Genomic DNA, 24,138 nt, shown 5'->3' on the forward strand with positions numbered 1-24,138 from the left:
GTGCTGATGCATTTAGCAAGAAATTTCATTCTCAAGTAGCAACAGAGGTGGCACAGAAGACCCCATTTGTATGTGACTAAACATTCATCAAAACAAAAATGTTGGACACCCAAGTTGCAATGCTGCAGTACCAGTTTACTTGAGCAACAGACAGCTTAACTACTCACATACCTCACCGAGGAGCTCTTGTGGCACAAGCCTAGAATTGCAATGCTGTACCAGGAGTTTCCGAGTTAAAATTCTACAAATTATTTGAAGGTCTTAAAACTAATATAGTTCCACCTCTGCTGGACACATTCTAATAATTAGGATCATTAATGCAATCTGATTCTACAACTAGAGTATTCCAAACAATATCACCATTCCACATCTGCCAATAATTCTGCACGTTTCTTACTATAATGTAAAACTTATTTAATAGCAAATCTTGTAAATTGGAGAACTGTTGATGCAGTGTATTTTAGATTAGTCTTTCACCTCTGGAACCCAAATCCAATTGAAACTAATGGGATGAAGTCACCTTTTGTTTCTTGTAGAAAGAGAGTTTCAATCCTGAGAGCACTAGTCCATGATACAGAACTGCTCCTAACAGCCACTCAACTGGTCGGTATCGGAAATTAAAAGCTGTAGGGGTGACCTGAGCTATGATGTTGGGATACAATAGAGGGATTCAACCATCTAACTACGCTATACTGGATCTGAGTGTGCTGGTATTAAGTGGCTGAAAGAACGTCCATTGTCCTGTTCCAACACCTTTATACATGTAGATATTCATATAAATACTGAACACTCACTAAACATAAAACAGCAAAAGCTGGGCTCCAGAACCGATGCAAAACACTCCTACCTTAATAAGCAAATTAGGTTAATGAAATACAACACCTTGATTAAAAAAATTCTGCATTACGTTCCATGGGCATCTATTTGAAGAAAAACCTATTTAAAAGTGGTTTACTAAAGGGGTTTTAGATGTCAATAATACAACTGACACAGTAATCATAGGGGACTTTAAGCTTCATATATCTGGACAAACCAAATTTGCAATACTGCGGAGGATGAGTTCGTGGAATGCACATGGTTTCGTATCAGTAGAGACAAGTAACTTTCAGAAATAAATTCTAACTACCAGTTATTAATTAAAAGAAATATCCCCCTGTTTCACATTGTAAACAAAAACATTTATTGCACAAAGGTTAAAAATACAAACTTAACATTATGTCTCATAAGCTCTTGTACCATAATCCTGAAAATACCAACAGCCCACATCTCATTCTACTTTTATTTCCACCCAAGAGATATGCTACTTAGAGGATGTTGAGAATTCCTTCAGTTCTCCTGACACCAAACCAAGATGTGCCTTAGCTTTCACAGGTTCACTCTGACTCTCCTCAGTGATAGTACTCAGTGATAGTACACCTCTATCACTATTCTCCGAAATATGTGACTTCTTGAAATCCTTCCATTAGCACAGGGTGAGGGAAACCCTCCAACTCTCATGTTTGTGGACTTCCAAGCACAAGCATGGAACTCACTGCATTCTTGCTCAGTGACTCAAAATCAGAAACACCCTGATTTTAATAGCCTTCTGTTTCTGATCCACAGTTCATGGCAGATTCGTTCTCTGCTTCGTTCAAATAGCTCTACACCCTGACTTCAACTTTCTGTTTATGTCAGAAATCACCCAGATAAAATCCAAAATGCAAAAAAACTGACCCAGCAATCCATCCCCACAGCAAAGTGGCAGCCCTGGGATGTCCCAGATAGAGATTTAAACAAATTCTCAAATCCCAAATCTTCCCCTTGTTCTGGGAAATCATGTGAATAATTTAAGCCCCAGATAGAGGTAGCTGCAGATTCACTGTCTCCATCACGAAGCCCCAAGAGGGATCACTGATTGTTGGGGGGTTTCACACTTCCAACCATGACCTTACTAAACAAACATAAGCCATCTTCCGAATTGCAATTACTTTACTTTAAGTTTATTTAAATGTTTCTCCAACAAGATGTTTTCATTTATCTTTCACTCTAGCATTTTTCCAATGACTGACCTATAGTTTCCTGCTTTCTATCTCCCTCATTTCATTAGTGGTGGTTTTCCAATCCACTGGGACTGTTGCAAAATCTAGGGCATTTTGGAAGATCAATACCCCCACCATCTCTGCAGACACTTCCTTTAAGGCCTGAGGATGCAGGCTGTCAGGCCAAGCAGACTTTCAGTATTTACTTCAAATGTGTTTTCCTAGTACTTCTACTCTACTGATCGTGATTGTTCATGTTCCTCTCTCTGTTTTGCCCCCTGTTTTTCTACTATTCTCAGGATGCTGTTTACATTTATACCTGTGAAGACAGATACAAAATGCTTGTTCAAAGTCTCTGCCATTTCCTTGCTTCCAATTGACTCCCTAGTCTCACCCTCTCCAAGGGACCTATGCACGCTGTCACTTCATTTTTATTTTCATATACTTGCAGCTTTAACTGCATGTTCTTATATATGCTACTTTTTGTCTCGTACACCAATTTTGCCTTTTTTTTGTTAATTTCTAAAATTTTCCCAATCTTCTGGCCTACCACTAACCTTAGCAGCATTTTTCTTTGTTTGATACCACCCATAAGTTTCGTACTTAGTGACAAATGAGGCATCCATCCTTCTCGACGCGTCTCTCTTTCTCAGTGGAATATAGCCTTGTTATGAGACATCTTAAATGTAAGCTCTATGTCTTATCTTTTAACCTATTTCCCAGTCCACTTTAGCTGACTGTCTTTACATTGTAATAATTGTTTTTATTTGAGCTAACAGTCTTCACCCTCAAACTAAAAGTGAAATTCTACGTTATGATCACTCTTAACTAGATAATCCTTTACTCTTGGGATAATTTATTAATTTGGTCTCATTATACAATACCAGCTCTAAAACAGCCTGTTCTTGGTTGATTCCAGAACATAATGTTCTGAGAAACTGTCCATGATATACGCTCTACAAATTTATCCTCCAGACTTGTCAATCTGATTTGCCCAATCAATATTAAGATGAAAATCTCCCATGATAGTTATAGCACCTTATTCCAAGCTCCCCTCCCATTACAATATAATTATTGCCAAGAAATCTATAAACCATTTTTTAAAAATGTGTACCTTTCAGTACTTTATTTCTAATCAAAAAAGGCCATTCAAATTAAGTCCAATCACAGTCGCCACACAAGGGACAAACAAGATCCAAGCTACCAAGACATGACTTTGCATCCTATTTTGAGCTCGATCAAATAAGATCCAAGATGACAGGATAAGGCACTGCACCCCCTCACAAGCTTGATCTAATGCTTCATCTTAGGCTGAGATGGTTTTGAAAATATTGCATCAGGTAAAGCCTCAGTTTAATTTCATTGGTTACCTTGGTCCTTTACTCTACCCTAACTTAGGCAAACCACAAGTCGCAGGCATCAGCGTCATTGATTTATACCATGAAAAGCAAATAACACAATATTGAACCCCAAGCAATACCACTGGAAACAACCTTAGTCAGAAAAACACCCAAGCATCAGTATGTGTCCACTAAGCCAATTTTAGATCCAACTTGCCACTTTCCCTTGCATCCCATGGACTTTTACTTCTCAAAAGCCTTGCTAAAATCCTGCCGACTACATCAAATTCATTGCCCTCTGTTATTTTCTCAAAAAAAATCATGGATCAGACAATTTTTCCATAACAAGTCCATGCTGATTGCTTTGATTAACCATGCCTTTTAAAATGACAATTTACAAGAACTGTCACAATGATTTGATTTGTACATAAGTGATATCAATCTTAATTTCATCAGTTGATCAAATGTATATTGAATTGTTACAAAAATACTTTTCAAAACCAAGTGATGTAAGGTGGTTACCACAATTCATGTGATACCTGGTACTGCAAGTTGGCCAGTTTCTGTAAAGTTCCAATATGAATTACAATTCACATGTCCAGACACGCTCATGAAATTTTAGACTTGTTGATATCAAGAACAACTTGAGGATTTACTGAAGACTGCACTGGATCTCATATTTGCATTATAAGGCTACCTGTGAAGCAGAGATGGAAATCCTACTTGGACAATAATTAAATGGAAAGGTGTTTTCCGATTTCATCAAGACGGATATTCGGGAGTTGATAGCTCGGACATCACAGAATCTAATTACATCGGCCATGAAAAAAAAGCCAGAATCTTTCCAGGTATCAGAAAAGCAAATGCCTTCTGAAATCATTATGGAGAAAGAGGTTGTGTGATTGGAGTAACCATTTTTTAATATACCATTTAACATAGCACACAAACGACCAAAAGAGCAGTTTGGAAAAGCTGCCAATGAAGCATTAATATGCGGTCTCCTCTTCTCTTCCAAGTTAAACCCCTATCTCTATTCCAGCAAAAAGTAGAGAAAGTTTCATCAAAAGGAACCACTTGCAAAAATCATCTAATTTTTGGAAAAGGTGGATTATGTTTTAAAAAAAATTGCCACGAGCAATTGCAGTTTTACATGAGTTTCAACTCCTGAAATCTCAGAACAAACATGAAGAAAAATATGTCGTAGCCAAGGACTCAAACAGTGAACTCTCAATTGGCAAAGGAAGTAACTCCCTTCTGCATAGCTTGTAATTCTTCTTGCTTGTGTATGGGAGTGTCATGAAAGTTGAGACACACGGAATTAGAATAGACCAGGATACTATTAAAATTTTTTAAGTTGTTGCCGGCGTGGGTTTTTAATAAATAACCAAACTCTTTTTGCTTTAATCTCAAGAAAGCCTGCCAGACTTTATGAACTGCACAGAAATCAGGGGTGGGGGCCAGATCTGACCTGTTGCACTTTCTGATCCAGCCCATGGGTTGATTTCAAAATTCGATCCCGCTCCCTCATATGCTGCATTCTGGGCCAGCCATTGCTATGTTCTGATGCTTGAGCTTCAGTCACCAGAGGCCCAGATTCTGGAGAGAGAATGATGGCGAAAATCCAGGAGCGAGAGCACAGGGCAGGGAAGCTGCTGGCTGGGTGATGAAGAGTGAGTAACCCAGGGCAGGGGAGAAAGGGACCCTGGTTCCATCAGTGGACACCTCACCCCCTCCCAGCTCTATTGGTGTCCTAGGAAAGTACCTGGGCAAACTTAGGAAAATGGGGTGGGGGGGGGTAGAGAGAGAGAGAGAGAGAGAGGGAGGGAGGGGGGGAAGGGGGGGAAGGGGGGGAAGGGGGGGAAGGGGGGGAAGGGGGGGAAGGGGGGGAAGGGGGGAAGGGGGGGGGGAAAGAAGGAGTCTGAGGTCATGTACCAACTGACTCAAGGACAGCTTCTTCCCTGCTGCCAGAGTTTTGAATGGACCTACCTTATAGTAAGCTGATCTTTCTCTACACCCTACCTATGACTGTAACACCACATTCTGCACTCTTTCCTTTCCTTCTCTTTGTACGGTATGCTTTGTCTGTACAGCACACAAGAAACAATACTTTTCGCTGTACACTAATATGTGACAATAATAAATCAAATCAAAATTCACATATGACCTAAACAGCCAGGATCAACAATTTCACATTTGACTGTTTTTTTTTGGACCAAACCAGGTGACACCAAGTTGAGAGTGTGTGTGGGGCTACAGCTAATACTACTCCAAAACACTGGATATAAGTAAGCTCAGTAAAAAGTCTGACAACACCAGGTTTTAGTCCAACCGATTTATTTGATAGTAAACTCACAAGCTTTCGAGGGGAATCCCTCTTCGTCAGGTGAAGAGGGACGAAGAGGGAGTCCCCTCGAAAGCTTGTGAGTTTACTATCAAATAAATCGGTTGGTCTAAAACCTGGTGTTGTCAGGCCTTTTACTGTGTTTACCTCAGTCCAACGCCAGCACATCCACATTATAAGCAAGCTTGCAGAGTGGGCAAATAAATGACAAATTAAGTTTAATACAACCAAGTGTAATTTATTAAGAGAAATAAAAAAGGTGCTTATTCCCATAAACAAAGTAGGATAGAGATCTAGAATGCAGGTAGCAATGCAAGTTGTTAGTCCATAAAGTGTGAAATCAAAATATTGAGTTAATTTCTCAAGAAACAGAATATAAAAGTGAGAAGACAACGTAAAAATATAGAGAAAATTATGAGACTATAACTAGTCTTGTCCGCAGTTCTGGGTTCCATATCACCAAGGATATTGAAGCAATGGAGAAAATACGGGAGTGATTTACAAGGACATCACCAAATTAGGAAAGGCTGAGCAAGTTTAGCCTCCTTTCTATGGAGCAAAAATGTAAGGGGAAACCTGATATAGGTCACTGAAATTACCAATGTGTTTGATTATGAGAATGTAGAGAAAGAATAAGGGCACATAAAAACAAAAATGCAACCTACCAAACAAATCAAGAATTCACTCACTACCACAAGGAGAGACTGAAGCAGGTAGATTCCATATCATTAAAGAGAAGCTTAATTCATCCACTTAGAAGCAGCAAATAAAAGCTAGTTTGAGTATAAGAACTCCAGGTTATCATCATCTTCTCTGAAGCAATTGAGAAAATGGCCCTTTCACCAAACACCTGGAAAACTAAGGTTCTCTCTTAACCAGCTCCCAAACAAAACACCTCCCCCCATCCATTGAGATCAACGGCAAGATCCTGGAAATTGTGTACTGCTTTCCACATTTCAGGAGCTGCCTCTGGACAAAGGCAGGCAAGGACAATAAAATTCATCATTGCATCCAATTTGCCAGCTCAGCCTTTGGCAGACTGAGTAAAAGAGTATCTGAGGACCAGGACCAGGATTCCAAGTCTAAGGTCATGGTTTACCATGCAGTGGTGATCCCCATGTTTCTATATGCTCCGGGGACTTGGAGTACCTACAGAAGGCAACTCAAAACGGTGTCTTCTCATGATCCCCAAATTCAGTGGCAGGAAGACTGTCCAATAGAATCATTCTCTCCCAAACCAACATGTCTAGTATCAAGGCTAATCACTCAAAACTAAATCCACCGAGCAGGACATGTCACTCATGTGTCTGACACCAGTCTCCCCAAGCAACTGCTCTCCTCAGAACTCAGTTGCAGCAGGAGACTCCCAGGAGGGCAGAAGAAACAGTTTAGGGATGTCCTCAAAACATTCCCAAATGTTCCTGCCAGCTCATGGGAGTACCCGACCTGTCACCAACCAGAATTGTCAGGGTGTTGGAGGATGCACAAAAACCTTCAAACAACTCATCTACCAGACCTTCAAGCACCACCACTCTGCCCCGCACGTGACAGAGTCTGCAGGTTGTGCATTGGATTTATCAGCCATCCAAGAAATCATCAAACTGAAATGGAAGTAAGTCATCCTTGGTCCTGAGGAACTGCCCAAGAGGGACAGTTTGGGAAAAGTGTGTGGACGCTTGTGTGATGTACATGCACCACAATAGTCCAGAGGAGTTGAATGACAAGTTTGCCTGCAAAGCAATTCTATGTAAAATCATCAGCCAGCCCAAGGAAAATACATTTAAACCATTCAAGTATGCACATAAGCTTGATACAAAACAGAATAAAGCAAAATATGTAAACAAAAAGGGAGGAAAACATGATAAAGAAAATAATGTAAATCAAAAAAAACCTAAAATAACAAACCCAGCCTGATGGGCTGAATGTCTGGTGTGTTATTAAAGTCCAAAGACTGTTTCAGTTTTAATATTCCTAAATTAACCAAATCTAAGAGCTAATACTATATTCATAAAAAGGCACAAGCTTTGAACAATATTTTTAAATAACTTCCTTCCTTAAGAGAATCAGCATATTCTGGCATTTCCTGGTCTCACCTGCATTCCTGTAATTGCCCTTATAGTTGTACAGGATACAGACAGATGTTTGGACCTTGTCAATTCAATCATTGGTACAGTTATTCTAAGTAACACAGTGTTCACTATAAATTAAAGACTACCACACATGGAACAGTGTGTTGGCAGCAACATACTGCTCTTTCATCTCTGGGCCATTTTAATTCAGCCTCATTTGATCAGGACAATACTTCCTTCAGATTTTCTCAACCTGTTCCTGTTGAGTATGACTCTAGATTCCAGTGATGCAACATAATAACACGAGCAGGTCCAAGTTACAAGCAAATTACAATTATGGCAGTTTTACATTTCCTGCTTATTTTAAGCAGAATATATCAGGGGTACAATAACTTTACATTTAAGTTCAGCTATTTATTTAAGGACGTGGTTAAATGAACTAAACGCAACAATTCTCTCAATGTTGCAACCGTATAATCAACTTATGGCGGCACATGGCAGCAGTCAATTGAGAAAGAACTATGTTCAGCCGGTGAACTTTTTAAGCTCGCTCTACATATCTGAAACCTCATGCTTTTGAAATAAAAACAAAATGCTGGAAAAGCGCAAAAAAAATTTGATTTTCTGTTCTTCCTTCCTGAGAATGCACCACAACATTCTTCACCTTCCTATACATACATATTCACCTCAGAGCTGTGTAACTCCACACCGTTCATTGGCATGGATAAGCTTGAGGTCACGACAGAGGATATAAAAGGTTTTTCTTTCTTCACCCCACCAGCCCTTCTTTTCACCCGTGATCCACAAGCTTTGCGACCAAGGTTAGCTACAACCTAGTCTTTCTCCTTTTATTCTTTTTAACCTCACAAGGTGTCTTGAAATATGTACTTCTGTTTCACAAATAACAGCAAAATAAATAACACATCATCAATTAACAGTTTACATTTCTGAAACACTGTGTCCTTACAAAAGTTCCAAGAGCCAACTTGAGACGGAGAAGTATAGTGGGTACAATATAACGGAACCAAATCAAATATCTACTGAGGTTAAAAAACTAAGGGTCATTGACAGTATCACCTCACATGACTTCACCTCACACTTTTGGAATCAACAGATTTGCATTCAAGCATTCAGATTCATCTTTTAAATATGCTCCAAAAATAAAGTCTCAAAAAGACACTCAAGTGAACTATTATCTCAAACAACATTTATTTTTACAAATAGAGAGTCTCCTGCAATTTAGGACTGATGTCAAAGAACAGACTTCCAAGTACAATAATGGAGGTGGAAACATCTGAATCATTCAAGGAACAGCAGGGGTCCATAGATGATTTTAAATGGGAGCTAATGGTCTCCAAATCTGCATTTTTTTGGATGATTTGACAAGCTTTAAATATCAGAAAGATAAATCAGATTGTTCAGACTTCGCTACAATTGACAGGACATCTTCACATTTTCAAACAACCTTTCTAAAGCGAAGGACCCAAAGATCAACCAATACAAGAGGATTTTATTTAAACAAAATACAGATGTAAATCAGAACTAAAAATGGGAACTGTCGGAAATACTCAGGTTAGGCAGCATATGAAAAGGGAGAAACAACGTTAATGGTTCAGATCAATATCCTCTAGTCAGTTCTCCTGTTCTCAAACAAGGCCGTCAATTTGAAATATTAGCAACAGGGTTTTAACTCTTAACATTCTGAATGTTTATAAAATATTAACATTTATGTGACTCTTACATTTAAGGACATAAGAAATAAGAGCAGGAGTAGGCCATCTGGCCCTTCGAGCCTGCCCCGCCATTCAATAAGATCATGGCTGATCTGTCGTGGCTCAGTTCCACTTTCCCGCCCTCTCCCCATAACCCTTAATCCCCTCTCTTATCAAAAACCCATCAACCCGCTTCTTGAAAATATTTAGCGATGCAGCCTCCACCACTTCAACGGGTAGAGAATTCCAGAGATTCACCACCCTTTGAGTGAAGAAGTTCCTCCTCAACTCCGTTCTAAAACGCCCCCCCTTTATCTTGAGGCTGTGCCCCCTAGTCCTACTGTCTTTTTTCAGTGGGAAGAGTCTCTCCACCTCTATCCTATCCATCCCATTCATCATCTTATACGTCTCAATGAGATCTCCCCTCATTCTTCTAAACTCCAACGAGTACAAGCCTAGTTTATTCAGCCTCTCCTCATAGTTCAACCCCCTCAACTCCGGTATCAGCCTAGTAAACCTCCTCTGCACTCCCTCCAAGGCCAAAATATCTTTGCGCAGGTGCGGCGCCCAAAACTGCACACAGTACTCCAGCTGCAGCCTCACCAATGCCCTATACAGCTGCAGCAAGACCTCCCTACTTTTATATTCAATCCCCCTCGCTATGAAGGCCAGCATCCCATTCGCCTTCCTGACCACCTGCTGCACCTGCAAGCTGGGTTTTTGCGACTCATGCACAAGCACCCCGAGGTCCCTCTGCACCGTCGCCTGCTGCAGTTTTTCGCCCCGTAAGTAATAGTCCTTCCTACCATTCTTCCTACCAAAGTGGACCACCTCACACTTGCCAACATTAAATTCCATTTGCCATTTCCTGGCCCATTTGCCCAGCCTATCTAGATCCTTCTGCAGACTCTCCACACCCTCCGCACAATTTGCCGTTCCCCCAATCTTGGTGTCATCCGCAAATTTCGACACCCTGCACTCGGTTCCCTCCTCCAGATCATCTATATAAATGGTAAAAAGCTGAGGCCCCAGCACCGACCCCTGGGGCACTCCACTAGTCACCATCCGCCAATCCGAATAGCACCCGTTGACCCCCACTCTCTGCCTCCTATTTGACAACCAATCCTCTATCCACACTAACACCCTACCCCCAACTCCAAGTCCCCTGACCTTCTGCAATAACCTCTTATGAGGTACTTTGTCAAACGCCTTCTGAAAATCCAGAAAGACCACATCCACCGGCTCTCCTCTATCGACCGCCCTAGACACATCCTCATAGAACTCCAGTAAATTTATCAGACACGACTTCCCTTTAATGAAACCGTGCTGCTTTATATCAAAATCATTTTTCAGACTCTTGACAAAACACAAAAATAATGCTGACAATTTGCGAGCATTCCCTGTCAGTTAAACAGCCATAGCTGTGCCCAGAACATTTCACATTCAATAAGAAAATCATGCAGCAATAACTAGATAAATTTGCCTCTGACTGCTTATCGTACAGGTGTTGGACCCATCCACATCGTAACATGCAATTGCTCCAATTATGTTTTAGTTTAATTTATTAAACCAGGCACTCTTTAATCTTTCATAAAATGTCGGTATTGCCAGCAAGACCAGCATTTGTTGCCCATCCCTAATTGCCCTTTAACTGAGTGGCCTGCAGTACTGTGGACCTGGACTCACATCTAGGTTAGACCAGGCAAGGGTGGCAGGTTTCCTTTCCTTAAAAGACATTAGTGAACCAAATGAGTTCGTACAACAATGATAGTTGTCAATCTTTTTGACTAACCAATTAAACTAAACCAAATTAACTGAGGAACAAAATAAAAAGGGCAGCCCCAAAAAGGGAACCACCCAAAACAAAAGACAAAGTAGAAAGGAAGCTTAAAACATCAAACTAAGATTACCATTACTGAGATGAGTTTGAAATTCCAGATTTATTATTTGAATATAAATTGCACCAATTGCCATGGTGGGATCTGAACCCACGATCACGGAGCACTAGCCTGGGATTCTGTATTACCAGTTCAGTGACATTACTATTATGCCACTATCTCTCCCAGGATAAAATAGCAAATAATCTGTCTTTTTTGCACTTACTCCAAAAAAAGTGAAACAACTTCTGAACATCTGAAATCCTTTGAGAAGCTTTTGTAAGACCAGTACTCAATTATCATCCTTTCAATCCCGCATCACCTCCTCCCCCACACCGCTCTACTCCCCTGCACCACCACCGCACCAATCACACACTCAAATTCCTAGATGTCCGGCCACCTCCCCCCCTCAAGCAAATTCATGGACATCCTGCCACCCCCCACCTCAGTAAGAGGTCTCACAACACCAGGTTAAAGTCCAACAGGTTTATTTGGTAGTAAACGCCACTAACTTTCGGAGCGCTGCTCCTTCTTCAGCTGAGTCTGACGAAGGAGCAGTGCTCCAAAAGCTAGTGGCGTTTACTACCAAATGAACCTGTTGGACTTTAACCTGATGTTGTGAGACTTCTTACTGCATTTACACCAGTCCAGTGTTGGCGTCTCCACATCATGACCCCCCCCCCACCTCCCCAGAGCAAATTCCTGGGTGCCCTGCCAATACCCCCCACAAGCAATTCCGTGGGTGCCCTACCCCCACAGAAAACACTCATGACAAGCACTCCTTAGAAATATCTTTGCACTGCCAGGGACTCTGTCAGGCTATGGAATGTAAACAATGCCAGTCTACCCCTTGTAAAAATGTTGACAGATTCCCAGAAAAGGAAATATTTCATGCAGCCTTCACCTATACAATTTGATATAATCTTGTGATAACTTTTTAAATTACAGCCACAACTACAGGCAGAAGAGTCCCAAACACTTAACGCCAACATATTTAGAAAACAAAGTACTTCCACAAACATATGTGCAGGACACAAGGATGCCGTGGAGTGTGTAATGCACTGGTGGGCTGGTACCGTATTCTGAAAGTTAAAAGCAAGACCCGTGCAGCAAAATAAGGTTTGGTTCAGGGCACGGTTTTGTTGAGGGAAATGGGAAGGGGAGAGACAGGAGCTGACATGAAGGGATGGGGGTTGGGAGAGAGGAGCAAGCGGATGAGTAGAGCTGGAACCTGCTCTATTCCACCCCCAGGGATACTACTTCCTTTATTACTCAATCCCTTGCTGCGGAGCAGCCCGGAGCCGGGTTCTTAGGCCGCCGCCGCTGCTCACTGACAGGATTGAGCGAGCCGGGACGCCGCTTCTATAGTGCGATCCCGCAGCTTGTAAGGAACTCCTCTCCCCCCGCCAGCTGATTGCTGCCACCTTCCCCCTGCGCGCACACGCACACACACACTGAGAGCCGGTATAGGAGCTGTTATTGGGACGGGGGAGAGGGGGATGGGGGGAGAGACCTTTCCTCTTACCCTCGTCTGCGCCATCTTGGAATCCACGTGTCATCCGTGACGTCACCGGATGTGAGGTAGGAGCTCCCCTCCCATTGGCTACCAGCCAAGGCTGACGTCCCAAAGTTGTACGTTGCAGCTTGGGTGAGGAGTTGAGCGGCCAGTGGGATCTGTCTTTCTGGTTCATGGAGCTTTCTCTTTACTGTTTGCACTTGGGCACTTTCTTTGCAGTGGTTATCCATTTTCTTCCAATGATTGCAGTACCTGTAGCTTCCCCAATCTTACTAGGTGTGCATTTACACTTCAGTTCCTTCACACACTCAGCTATAGTGCAGGTGTAGGTTTGATTTATTGTCACATGTATTGGTTATACAGTGAAAAGTGTTGCTTCTTGGGCCCTGTACAGACAAAGCCGTACGTAAACAGGGAAGCGAGAGACTGCAGAGTGAAATTTAGCTAGAGTGTAGAGAACGATCAACTTCATGCAAGGTAAGTCCATTCAAAAGTTTGATGGCAGCAGGGAAGAAGCAATTCTTGAATCGGTTGGTATATGTCCTCAGGCTTTTGTATCTTTTTCCTGACGGAAAAAAGTGGATGAGAGAATGTCTGTGGAGCGTGGGCTTCTTAATTATGCTGGCTGCCCTTGCGAGGCAGAGTCAATAGATGGGAGGCTGGTTTGCATGATAGATTGGACAACATTTATGACCTTTTGAAGTTTCTTGCAGCCTTGGGCAGAGCAGGAGCCATACCAAGCTGTGATACAACCAGTAAGAATGCTTTCTATGGTGCATCTGTAAAAGTTGGTGAGAGTCATAGCTGACATGCCAAATTTCCTTAGTCTTCTGAGAAAGTAGAGGTGTTGGTGGGCTTTCTTAACTATATTGTCAGTATGGAGGGAGGGGAACCAGCTTGGAAAAGGATATTATTAGAGCATAGAATGATTAAACACAGGAGGAAGTCATATTTTCTCCCAATGATTGCAGTCCCTGTTGTTTCCACAACCTTACTAGGTGTGCATTTGCACCTCAGTTCCTTCACACAGGCATATACTCAGCTATAGTGCAAGTAAAGCAGTCTGAGCAACAACTGGGATCTTGCTCATGACTGTTTTCTTTCGTTACTCTTTTACAGTTGGCTACTTACTTTGCAATGATTATTTATTCTCTCCAAATGATTGCAGTGCCTGTTATTTCCCCAACCTTACTGGGTGTTTTTTTATTTTGTTTGTTACTTACATTAACACTACAATGTAGATACTGTGAAAATCTCCCAGCCGCCACATTCCAGCACCTGTTCGGGTAGACTGAGGGAGAATTTTTTTTTAAGCATAGCCAATGCACCTAAGCAGCACGCTTTTCCGACTGTAGGAGGAAACCAGAACACCTGCAGGAAACCCATGAAGATATGGGGAGAATATGCAGACTCTGCACAGGCAGTGACGCAAGCCAGGTCCCTGGTGCTTTAAAGCAGCAGTGCTAACCACTGTGCCACCGTTATTTGCACATCAGTTCCTTCACACAGCTATAGATTCAGCAGATGGTAGAATTTGAATTCAATAAAAAAAATCTGGAATTAAGAATTTATTGATGGCCATAAAACCATTATCAATTGTTGGAAAAACCCATCTGGTTCACTAATGTCCTTTAGGAAAGGAAATCTGCTTATCAACATGCCAAAACACTAGTTCCAAGCTAACAAGTCTAATTGACCTTTAAATAATGTGGGTGAGCTACCAATGTTGGCATCTACCCATCTAGCGTATTATCAGGATCAAGTTAAGGTGGATGGGCCGTCTAACCTCTGAACCCTCACCCTACGTCTGAGGTCCCACTCCCTCCTCTAACACTCCTAACTCCTCCCCAACCAATCCTCTACACCTCCCCTATGCAAATCCCATCCACATACCTTCTCCCTGGCCTCTCAATGTTACTATGCCTTTTAAACTTACCTACTTGATGACAACTAGTGCAATAAATAGGGGGCGTGCCCTCCTTGAATCTGCTGAAGCTAGACTGTGCTGGACCTGTGAGCTCTGACCATCGGCAGTTTCAGCGCAGTTTTCAAGAGCAGGTAAATGCGCATTCAATTCTTCTCATTTCTGTGGGCCATCTCTTTCTAAGGTTAGTCAGAAGTTATGGCTCAATATATAAAGAACAGATGATGTTATGTTGACTTTCAGCTTACACCCCTCTGCCCTGTCCGGGATTGGATTCCCATTGTTGATTCTGCAGGCTGTGGAACAGTTCCAGAATATCAGTGCGAAGTCTGTTCTGAGGTTATCAATGTATATGATATATACATTTTTTAATACCAGTACTAATTGCCTAACGACTTCACTCCAAATGCATGCTGTCTTTCTATCATGCCTATCTTTATCTCTATGCTTCCCCGTAGTGACTTAATCTACGGGGCTTTCGAACATTGTCTTTGAGTTACTATTCCCATCTACTGAAACATTGAGAATTTAACGTTTTTTCAACTCACAATAATTGATTTCCTTGCCAACCACTTCATTCTCTAGTTCGTCAGTCAATCAGGCTGAGTAAGATCATGCAAAATCCTGCATGACCTTCAAACAGAGCATCCTCTGCAACCTGAAGGCACAATATGGCTACCTCTTTAATCACTTGCCCCTGTCTCTGTATTATTCCTGTCATTGCTTAAATCTTCCTGCATATATTTTCATCACCTGCAGACTTGACTGTTCTAAAGCTCCCCTTGTCGGATTTCATCTTGTCTACAATGAAGCTACTGATCCTGCACAAAGCCCCACTTATTCATGTCCTTGCAACTTGTTCCCTGTTACCTACTAAATACTTAAAGTTCTCAAGCTTTTTAAATCTGTCCATGGCCTCAGCCCACACTAATCCAGCAATCTTCCAGATTTACACCCCACCCACCCCACTTTTCAGTTTTCCAACCTTGGAAAGTATATTCATATACTTATGAATATACTTACTTTACATTCATTATGATACTAAGTAACATTGCCATTCCTCCAAACTCTTTTCATTTAGCTTGGTGACTTTTTAGATATTTTGTTTTTCAATATTTGTTTCTCCCTCCCTCAGGCTTCTTGTCTTGCTACTTTTCACAGGCCTTGGATTTCCTAGACCAATTCATCCTTCCCACTGTAGGTTTCCAACTTCAACCAACTGCCTCAATGCAGGCGAATCTTGAGGAAGGGTAGAATGAAACAACAGGTTTTGGGGTGAGGATTCTGTAATATGTGGGGTTAACTGATGGGATGTACTAATGTACGACATAGACGATGATGTGCCACTGAAGCTAGTCAGTCATTTGAATCATGCATAAGAGCTACATACCTACCTTGTTTAGATATAATACTAATCAACAAGTGTTAATGAGATACCAGAGTATTTCTACAGTCTCTCACAGAAACAAATCAGTTCAAGACAGAAGGATCTAATGTCCAAACAAGGTGGCAGTGGTGGGATATCGATGTAAAAAAAAATTGGTGTTATTCGAAAGGACCACAGAGTGAAGGCACATTTGATAGCAGTTCGAAGAAAGTTCAGCAGAGGAAGGAGGCACATTGAAGAGAGATATGAGATACCTCATGAACATCCTTGCTCTTGCCCATCCTGTTTGATTGTCTCAAGAGTCTGAAGTGAGGACAGCAGTGGGAGTTGTGAAAATGTAATTTTCTCCGGTACCAAACAGTGTCAGACTTTCATGACAAAGAGCCAAAGCTTCAAATTAGTTCCTGTGGTAGGCCCAGTAACAGATGACGTTCTCCTAAGACTGGGTGTGCAGGAATCCATCACGGATTTTGAATCCAGTATTAAAGCCTTTGACACTTGAAAGTTTTTAAAGTTTATTAGTCACAAGTAAGGCTAACATTAACTCTGCAATGAAGTTAATGTGAAATTCCCCTAGTTGCCACAGTCCAGAGCCTGTTTGGGTCAATGTACCTAACCAGCACGTCTTTGAGACTGTGGGAGGAAACTGGAGCACCCAGAGGAAACCCTTGCAGACTCCGGGAGAATGTGAAAATTCCGCACAGACTGTGACCCAAGGCGGGAATCAAACCCGGGTCCCTGGTGCTGTGAAGCAGCAGTGTTAACTGTGCCACAGTGCCACCCCTCCACTTACTTTAGCCCAAAGGAGAATTTAGTAATTGAACGAGCAATTTTAACCAGCGCTCTCAATGACCTGGGGAATGGATACAGAATTATTCCTAACTAACTGACATCACCCAGCTAGTTCATGCAGAAATGGGGTGTTGTAGGACAGGCATGACCACATAGTCATGGGTGTTTGGGATAAAATTCCCCAATTTTTTGCAAGCCAGAGATGATCTTAGATTGGATCAAGCGATCCAGCATGTTAGGCAGGCTGAGGTTAAGAGCATTTAATCAGTCTATAATTTGTGGGTCTCAGAAGCTTCACTATTTTATAGATTGGGTAGGCCCATAGGTCAGAACCCCACCTATACGTAAGCTTGCCAATCCAAGTGAAAAGGTGGGAAACACCACAATGGCACCTATTTTGAGATGCTGGAGGTGTGGTGCAAAACCTACCATAGACATCAAAATTCGTCAGCGGGAGGAGCGGAATGCTCCTGTGGCAAAACTGACACTTCAAATGTTTCTGCAAATCCAGCAATTCCAATTGAAGTCACAGATCAGTAAGTATTGATGAAAAACATTCCTTCTGAGAAATGGAAAATGCAGAAAATGACAAATCTACAGAGTTCCTAGGGGAAGTAGAAAATCTTAATCTAGACTCCTTGTCTGTTACAGCCCTAGTTCAAGGCTTTGATACTTCTTTTAAACTTGACCCTAGAGTGACTTAAAATATTGTCACATGACCTTAACTGGTTTCAACCAATGACTCTACGTCAGACATCAAATTACAAGGCCGAGCCAACAGAAACCTTCCAATCAAAGGCTGGACTATTGCTCATCTTAGCTACAAGGGGGCGACAGATCACCGATTCTCTCCTTCTTTACAACCAACGTACGTTCCTATTAAGTGGCAATGTTGCACACTTCTGGGAAAAAAAACATGATGCTCATCATTTGAATGAATGACTGTGTTCCATGCAACAGTCTTCAAACTTTTATTTCGAAGCAGTGGAAATTCAGCTCTCAGAAGCTGAGTAGATTTATGCAGTCAGCAGCAAGTTCCTTTCGCTCACAGAGACACCATCCACTAGAGCCAGGGCAGACAAAGTTATGAATTGCTTAGTTCTTTAAAAAGTAAGGCCAGAGACACAGAATATACTGCTGCGGACAGCAACCATCCCCATGAAGGCCTGATAGATCTGAATTGGCTCTTCCAAGAGAGTGAAGAGGAAAAATCACTCGCAGCAGTGAATGATCTTTTGGAGGTTATGGTTCTAGAGAATGATTCATCTGTTCTGTTGATAGATGCACCTTATGAAGTCTCTGTTATCTTTTTAGAAGAATCAGTTGGCTGAGCGACATTCAGATCTTAGTTCTCCTGAATCAACCATTGTATTGCCTACTTAATTTCCCAAGATAAACACAAAATACTGCCTCTGCTGGAGTCTGAAACAAAAACAGAAAAATGCTGGGAAATCTCAGCAGGTCTGAATACATTTGAAAATTGGGGAGTTTTATCCCAGACACCCATGACTATGCGATCATGGACTAGCTTGTCCTACGACACCTCATTTCAGCATGAACTAGCTGGGTGATGTCAGTCAGTTGGGAATAATTCTGTATCCATTTGCTAGGTCATTGAGTGTGCTGGTTAAAATATGCTCAATTACTAAATTCTGCTTTGGGCTAAAGTAAGTGGAGGGGTGGCACAGTTAGCACTGCTGCTTCACAGTGCCAGGGACCTGGGTTCGATTCCTGGCTTGGGTCACTGTCTGTGTGGAGTTTGCACGTTCCCCCACGGTGTCCGTGGGTTTCTTCTGGGTACTCCGGTTTCCTCCCACAGTCTCAAAGACATGCTGGTTAGGTGCACTGACCCAAACAGGCACTGGACTGTGGTGACTAGGGAAATTTCACAGTAACTTCATTGCAGAGTTAATGTAAGATTACCTTAGATTGGATCAAGCGGTCCAGTATGCTAGGCAGGCTGAGTGTAAGAGCATTTAATCAGACTATAATTTGTGGGTCATCTAGATGGGAAACGTTGGCTCTATTCTCCACAGATGCTGTCAGTTCTGCTGAGACTTTCCAGCATTTTTCTGTTTTTGTACTTTATTTCCTGTTGTTCATGTTATATCTTCCACAGAGGATGCCTTGCCCAAGTCCAGGTTAGGGTCCATTGAAGATTGCACAAAGAGCTAGTACCTTCCAAGGGTGAAAGTCAATTAGGCAACTGTACCTCAGTCCATCTTCTCTTCCTCGTTGAAGATCAGCACAGAAGCTGCGGCAGAATCTTTACCACTTCTATAGCCTCAAAATCAATAAACAGTCTTTTCCCAGAGTTAATTGTCTGCAGGAAATCAATCTCATTACAGAACATGAGTCTATCTTCTACCCAAATTCTCAGCAGTTCTTCCCTTTGCCCATAGTGGGGCAACCTCAGAGAAAAGTGCGGCTCTCTTACCACTACCTACAGAAAGTAGATGGTCCTTCTGAAAAATCATCTCTTTTCCTGACTGTCTTATAGGAACTTGGTCACTTTTTCCTTCGCCTTGTTAGTTAATTGCAATCTTAGATCTTTAATGCCTTTTCAGTCTTTTGATGCAGCAGTTGACATCGCTGTGATATTCTTCCCTAGAGTTGAAGGTCACTTCTCTTCTAAAGCTTCTTCCCAGAGTCTTTTGAAGGTGCATGTAAAAATAAGCCCCCCATTGTGTCCCGAGTTCTTTTCTAATCAGAGGAGAATTGACCTTTCGACCCTCCATCTTCTTTTGTACATTCTTTCTTTGAAAGGTCTTTGTTGTTCTGGCAATTCAGTCATTCATCAGATACCCAGATAATGCGTTGTCCTAATCTTGAGATGATGCCCTACCAAACGCAGAAGTTGTCGTGTCTTCAAGTCGTCTTCAGTAAGGGCCGAGAATACTGAGATTGAATCCCCCAGAACTGTGACTTGGGAAGGGAAGAGTGGGCATTGGGGTCAAGTAGGATTGTAGTTGCAATAAAAACAAGTTACAGAAATGCAATGCAAATAGTTAAAGACATTGTTTCATTTATTGTTAAAAAGTAGGATAGCATACTTGGGAGAGGTGAAATACATGGCTAATAGATGGGATATGCTAAAGTAGGGTGTGGATAATGATATACTACTGACAGTAGTTAGTCATGTATTAGACTCTCAAGAGGTTGTAATCGTGACTAGGAGCTACATGCCAACTCTGAAAACTTGTTTGGAATTTCAAGACAGCAGGACCCAATCTCAGAATGGGTGCCTGCAGAGGAGGCAAGAGATAGGAAGCCTAAAGGATGAGGAAAATGGCAAGGAGAGGGGAAAGAGGAGATTGGATAACCAAATAGGGAAGATGGGAGGGGAATGATGATGGCAAGGAGAAACAGAATGAGCAAAATGGGGACTTGTGCTTGTTTGCATTCTGGTCATATGCCTTTACCATGGCCAGAAATGAAAAGAGTACCTTACAAAGAAGATGTCAATTGAAAAAACAATTACAAATGTTTTTTTTCCCCTAAAAGTGATGTAAATTTTGCTAATTTTCTCTCCCCTTCCTCTGCTGAAACTTTTGGTTCTTGCTGAAAGACGTTTGAAGGGTATTGCTCATCCCTTCCTACCATGCTTTCTGTTTATGTGCGAATCCTAATAGAGGGTAATGCTGGATAAACAAGAGCAGGGTTACAAAAGCTTTGACCTATTCTATCCAACTTTTAAAGCCTACACCCTTCCCAGCACAGGATGGAATATCACTGGATGGTGATCTGCGATTATCCCCACCTCAGCCCAAGGACCAATTGTCACATTCTGATAATCATCCTGCCTGAAATTAGGTAACAAACCACAGCTCAGGAATTGAATATTCCACATGGCTGTTTTAAACACCGCTTGTTCACTGCTGAGATGGGGGTGAGGGATGCAGCAAGGAGGTTCCATTTGCTGTGGATGAAAAAATTTTACTGCAGCATTTAATCAGAAACAGCACATTTCACCAGTGTGCAAATTAATTTCAGGTATAGCTTGCAAAATCAATTCAAATCACGGATTATAACGCAAAGGTTGCACAGAACGCAGCATTGCAGCTCTGAAGTGCATGTACTATTGTTATCCAATTATTATTCATTTCTTCTATAGCTTGAAAGATGGGAGCTGAAAAGAGCTACAGATTTCTGTGAACAGATGGTTCAAAGTTCTGATTCTCTGAATCATTAAAGAAATAGAATTTTCCCATTCCTCCCACCACAGGAATCAAAGAAGACTAGACACAGACCATGCCGTTTCCCGTTAACCTCGGGAGGGAATTTCCAGCCTTGGGCAGGCACAGCCAGAAAAATCCCACTCAAAAAAATTTCAGCATGTAGAAAACAGGAGCAAACTTATCTTTTCAAAATGCGAAATTGTTTTTAGATGGTTCATACGCCTGAACTCGTTTTGAAAGCAAATAAATCGGATCAAGGTACAATCTTCGGAAGTTCCCATTTCTGATGGCTCTATCGATTGGAGCAGCCACGACTCTGTATTATAGCTTTGGGTAATGTCCTGGGGACAATGAGAATGTCATGCACATTCTAACCAAAAGGAGGGCAGTTCTGATTCAAATTTTTGCCTTTTTTCCTAAAAAGTGGGCAGGGGCTAATTAATTCTGATCTATACTGAGACTTCTATATAAAGCCAGATGATGAATTCTAAATTGAATTGAGTGGACTTAAAGACGATGACATAAAACATTATAAAATTTGTAATTTTGAGGAAAACAAACATTCAAATAAGAACAAGAAATACTAAGAGGGGCTGGGAATTGAAGACCTCCTTGGCACACTGGAAGGGTGAACCTATAATAGGCTACTCTCAGTGGGGACCATATCTAAGGAATTTGCAACCATCCAGCGCTGGTGTTTTCCAAGGTGTTCCCCACATGAACTAATGGGCTGTCCTTATGTACAGAAAGAGGTGTGGGGGGTAACTTCAGGGTATATACAAGTTACTTTGTCAACCACAATGTTGGGAGAAACACTGATCAGATTTATTATGAAAATTTCTCCCAGTATAAATGATTCTATAAAGATCAAATGCATAGAATCGTACAGTGCAGAAGAACCTCCTCAGTCCATCGAGTCTGCACCAACACATTAGAGACACCAGAAGTCCCACCTAATCCCATCTGCCAGCACTTGGCCCATAGCCTCAAATGTTATGACGTGCCAAGTGCTCATCTAGATACCTTTTAAAGGATAGAAAGACATCTCACAACACCATATTGAAGTCCAACACAAGCTCCATCAGGTACTGCTCCTTGTTAAAGGATGTGAGGCAACCCGCCCCCACCACCCAGGCAGGGAATTCCAGACCAGGCATGGATTTATATTTGTAAGTTCAGCTCGTTGAATCAATAACAATTCCACAGATCTGATACATTTCAGAACTAAACTTGAAGATTAAGGCACTTTATTTCACACCTCAAGCATTAATAAAATATACAGTATGAATTGCTACAGTTTCATAATTATAGTACTTTAAAATTTTGAAATAATTTCAAGCCTTGAGAAATAATGATGCATAGTTTATAAATCTTTAAGCTCCAATCCATTATTAAACAAAATTCTGATACACCTTGGCCTAAACTGTTGCTAAAAATGAAACTTATTGGTTTTAGCACACACATTGTTATAAATTACTTCCAAACATCTATTAAATCACACACCTGATAAAAAACTTTAAAAATATTCTGAGAATAAAAGAGATCAACTAAATTAATGATTTAGTTTTGATTTCATAGACTAGAATTATTTCTAAGACTTTGGCTCAGTAGGTCTCTCTCTTCCCTCTTCAAGCCACTCACTTTCAATTTACCCAGGATAGCGAATCTTGGAGAAATGACATGAAGCAGTAATCACATGATGAAGCTGCAAGGTAAATATGTACAGTATTTCCGCCATTGTTTATTGGTCCGAGTCAAGCGATGAAGGCATGCTGTTTCTTCACCATTGCTGGCTTTCTGGGTAAGCTATTAATATGAAATTCAATGTAAGACAGACTAGCAAAGATTCTAAATAGCTAATATGAAACAGGGTACTCATAGCCTTCTTTATTGATGATAGTCAATATTTAGTCTTTGAAAATATTCTGAATAACTTTCTCTTTCATTTCCCCCCTTCCCCTTTGCAGACACTGGTACCAAATGTATCGAGTTCTTTCAGACACTGTACAAATAGATTAAGTTCTTTCCTAAAACTACTCTTACTATATGGAACTATGTTCGTATTGGGAATTTTCTGTGCTCTAAGAGCCCACAAGGGGCTGAAACGATTCAACTGACCTTCCACTTATAAAAGGTGTAAACATGACATTGCTGTAAAGGAGGCTGTAAGGTTCTGCTCGGTAAGTGCTACCTTCAGTATAAAAATAGTGCACAATAAAAGATAAAACTCATGGTGTCAATGAAAATACATTACCAATATTACTTTAAACATTTGCTTCAGAAAAAAAAATAAACCCTATAGTTCAGCCATCCAAGGACTGATGAACTTGAAGTTTTGTGCCAAAAGATTGCTCACATTTTCAAGAATGTTGAAAATTATTCTCACTGGACAAGGTGCAAAAAAATGCAAGTGCCGGTCTTAAAACAGTTAAATCTAAAATGGTGGTCTGAGTTACTTTTTTTTGCATTCCCCATCATATGTCCATATTTGGCAAATCATTATGGCTGCTGCTGGTATTGACTTTCTGTCGCTGTATAAAAGTCTTCCAGCACACTTTGCAAATATTCAAAAGTCGGACGCTCCTCCGCTTTGTTCTTCCAGCATTCCATCATGATGTCATAGAGCTCCCTTGGACATATTTCTGGACGAGGCATCCGATATTCATGTTCCAGCGAACGTATTACATCCGGGTTTGACATTCCTTAAATCAAAAATGTAATGGTAATTTATTTGTATTTTTTTAAAAAATAGACAGGCACATTCCACTCATTCTCAAATTTCTTCCAGAGCCCGACTAAACCAGCGTCCCACTCACTGACTCCTGCTCTGACCAAGACCACAAGAAACTACAAAGGATTGTGAATGGAGCCCAGCCCATCACGCAAACCAGCCCCCTATCCATCAACTCCGTCTACACTTCCCGCTGCCTCGGAAAAGCAGCCAGCATGATCTAGGACCCCATGCACCTCGGACGTATCTTTTC

At 41.4% G+C, this 24,138-nt stretch overlaps 2 protein-coding genes across 3 annotated transcripts in view; both read right to left on the reverse strand.

Moving 5' to 3' along the window:
• The window catches only part of tm9sf4 (transmembrane 9 superfamily protein member 4), a 52,396-nt gene extending 39,461 nt beyond the window's left edge, over positions 1-12,935 (reverse strand). Inside the window, exon 1 of the mRNA XM_080204824.1 lies at positions 12,883-12,935. Within this exon, the coding sequence (XP_080060950.1) occupies positions 12,883-12,897 (15 nt within the window). The 5' untranslated portion in view covers positions 12,898-12,935. The remainder of the gene's footprint in view (positions 1-12,882) is intronic.
• Positions 12,936-22,384: 9,449 nt separating this feature from the next.
• hck (HCK proto-oncogene, Src family tyrosine kinase) overlaps positions 22,385-24,138 on the reverse strand; it is an 88,986-nt gene continuing 87,232 nt past the window's right edge. For both annotated transcript variants that reach the window (XM_080204825.1, XM_080204826.1), the window contains exon 13: positions 22,385-23,856. In XM_080204825.1, the coding sequence (XP_080060951.1) occupies positions 23,654-23,856 (203 nt within the window). In that variant the 3' untranslated portion in view covers positions 22,385-23,653. The remainder of the gene's footprint in view (positions 23,857-24,138) is intronic.

The sequence above is a fragment of the Carcharhinus amblyrhynchos genome, chromosome 16, assembly GCF_965287045.1.
Source record: "Carcharhinus amblyrhynchos chromosome 16, sCarAmb.v2.hapA, whole genome shotgun sequence".
Classification (NCBI taxonomy): domain Eukaryota; kingdom Metazoa; phylum Chordata; class Chondrichthyes; order Carcharhiniformes; family Carcharhinidae; genus Carcharhinus; species Carcharhinus amblyrhynchos.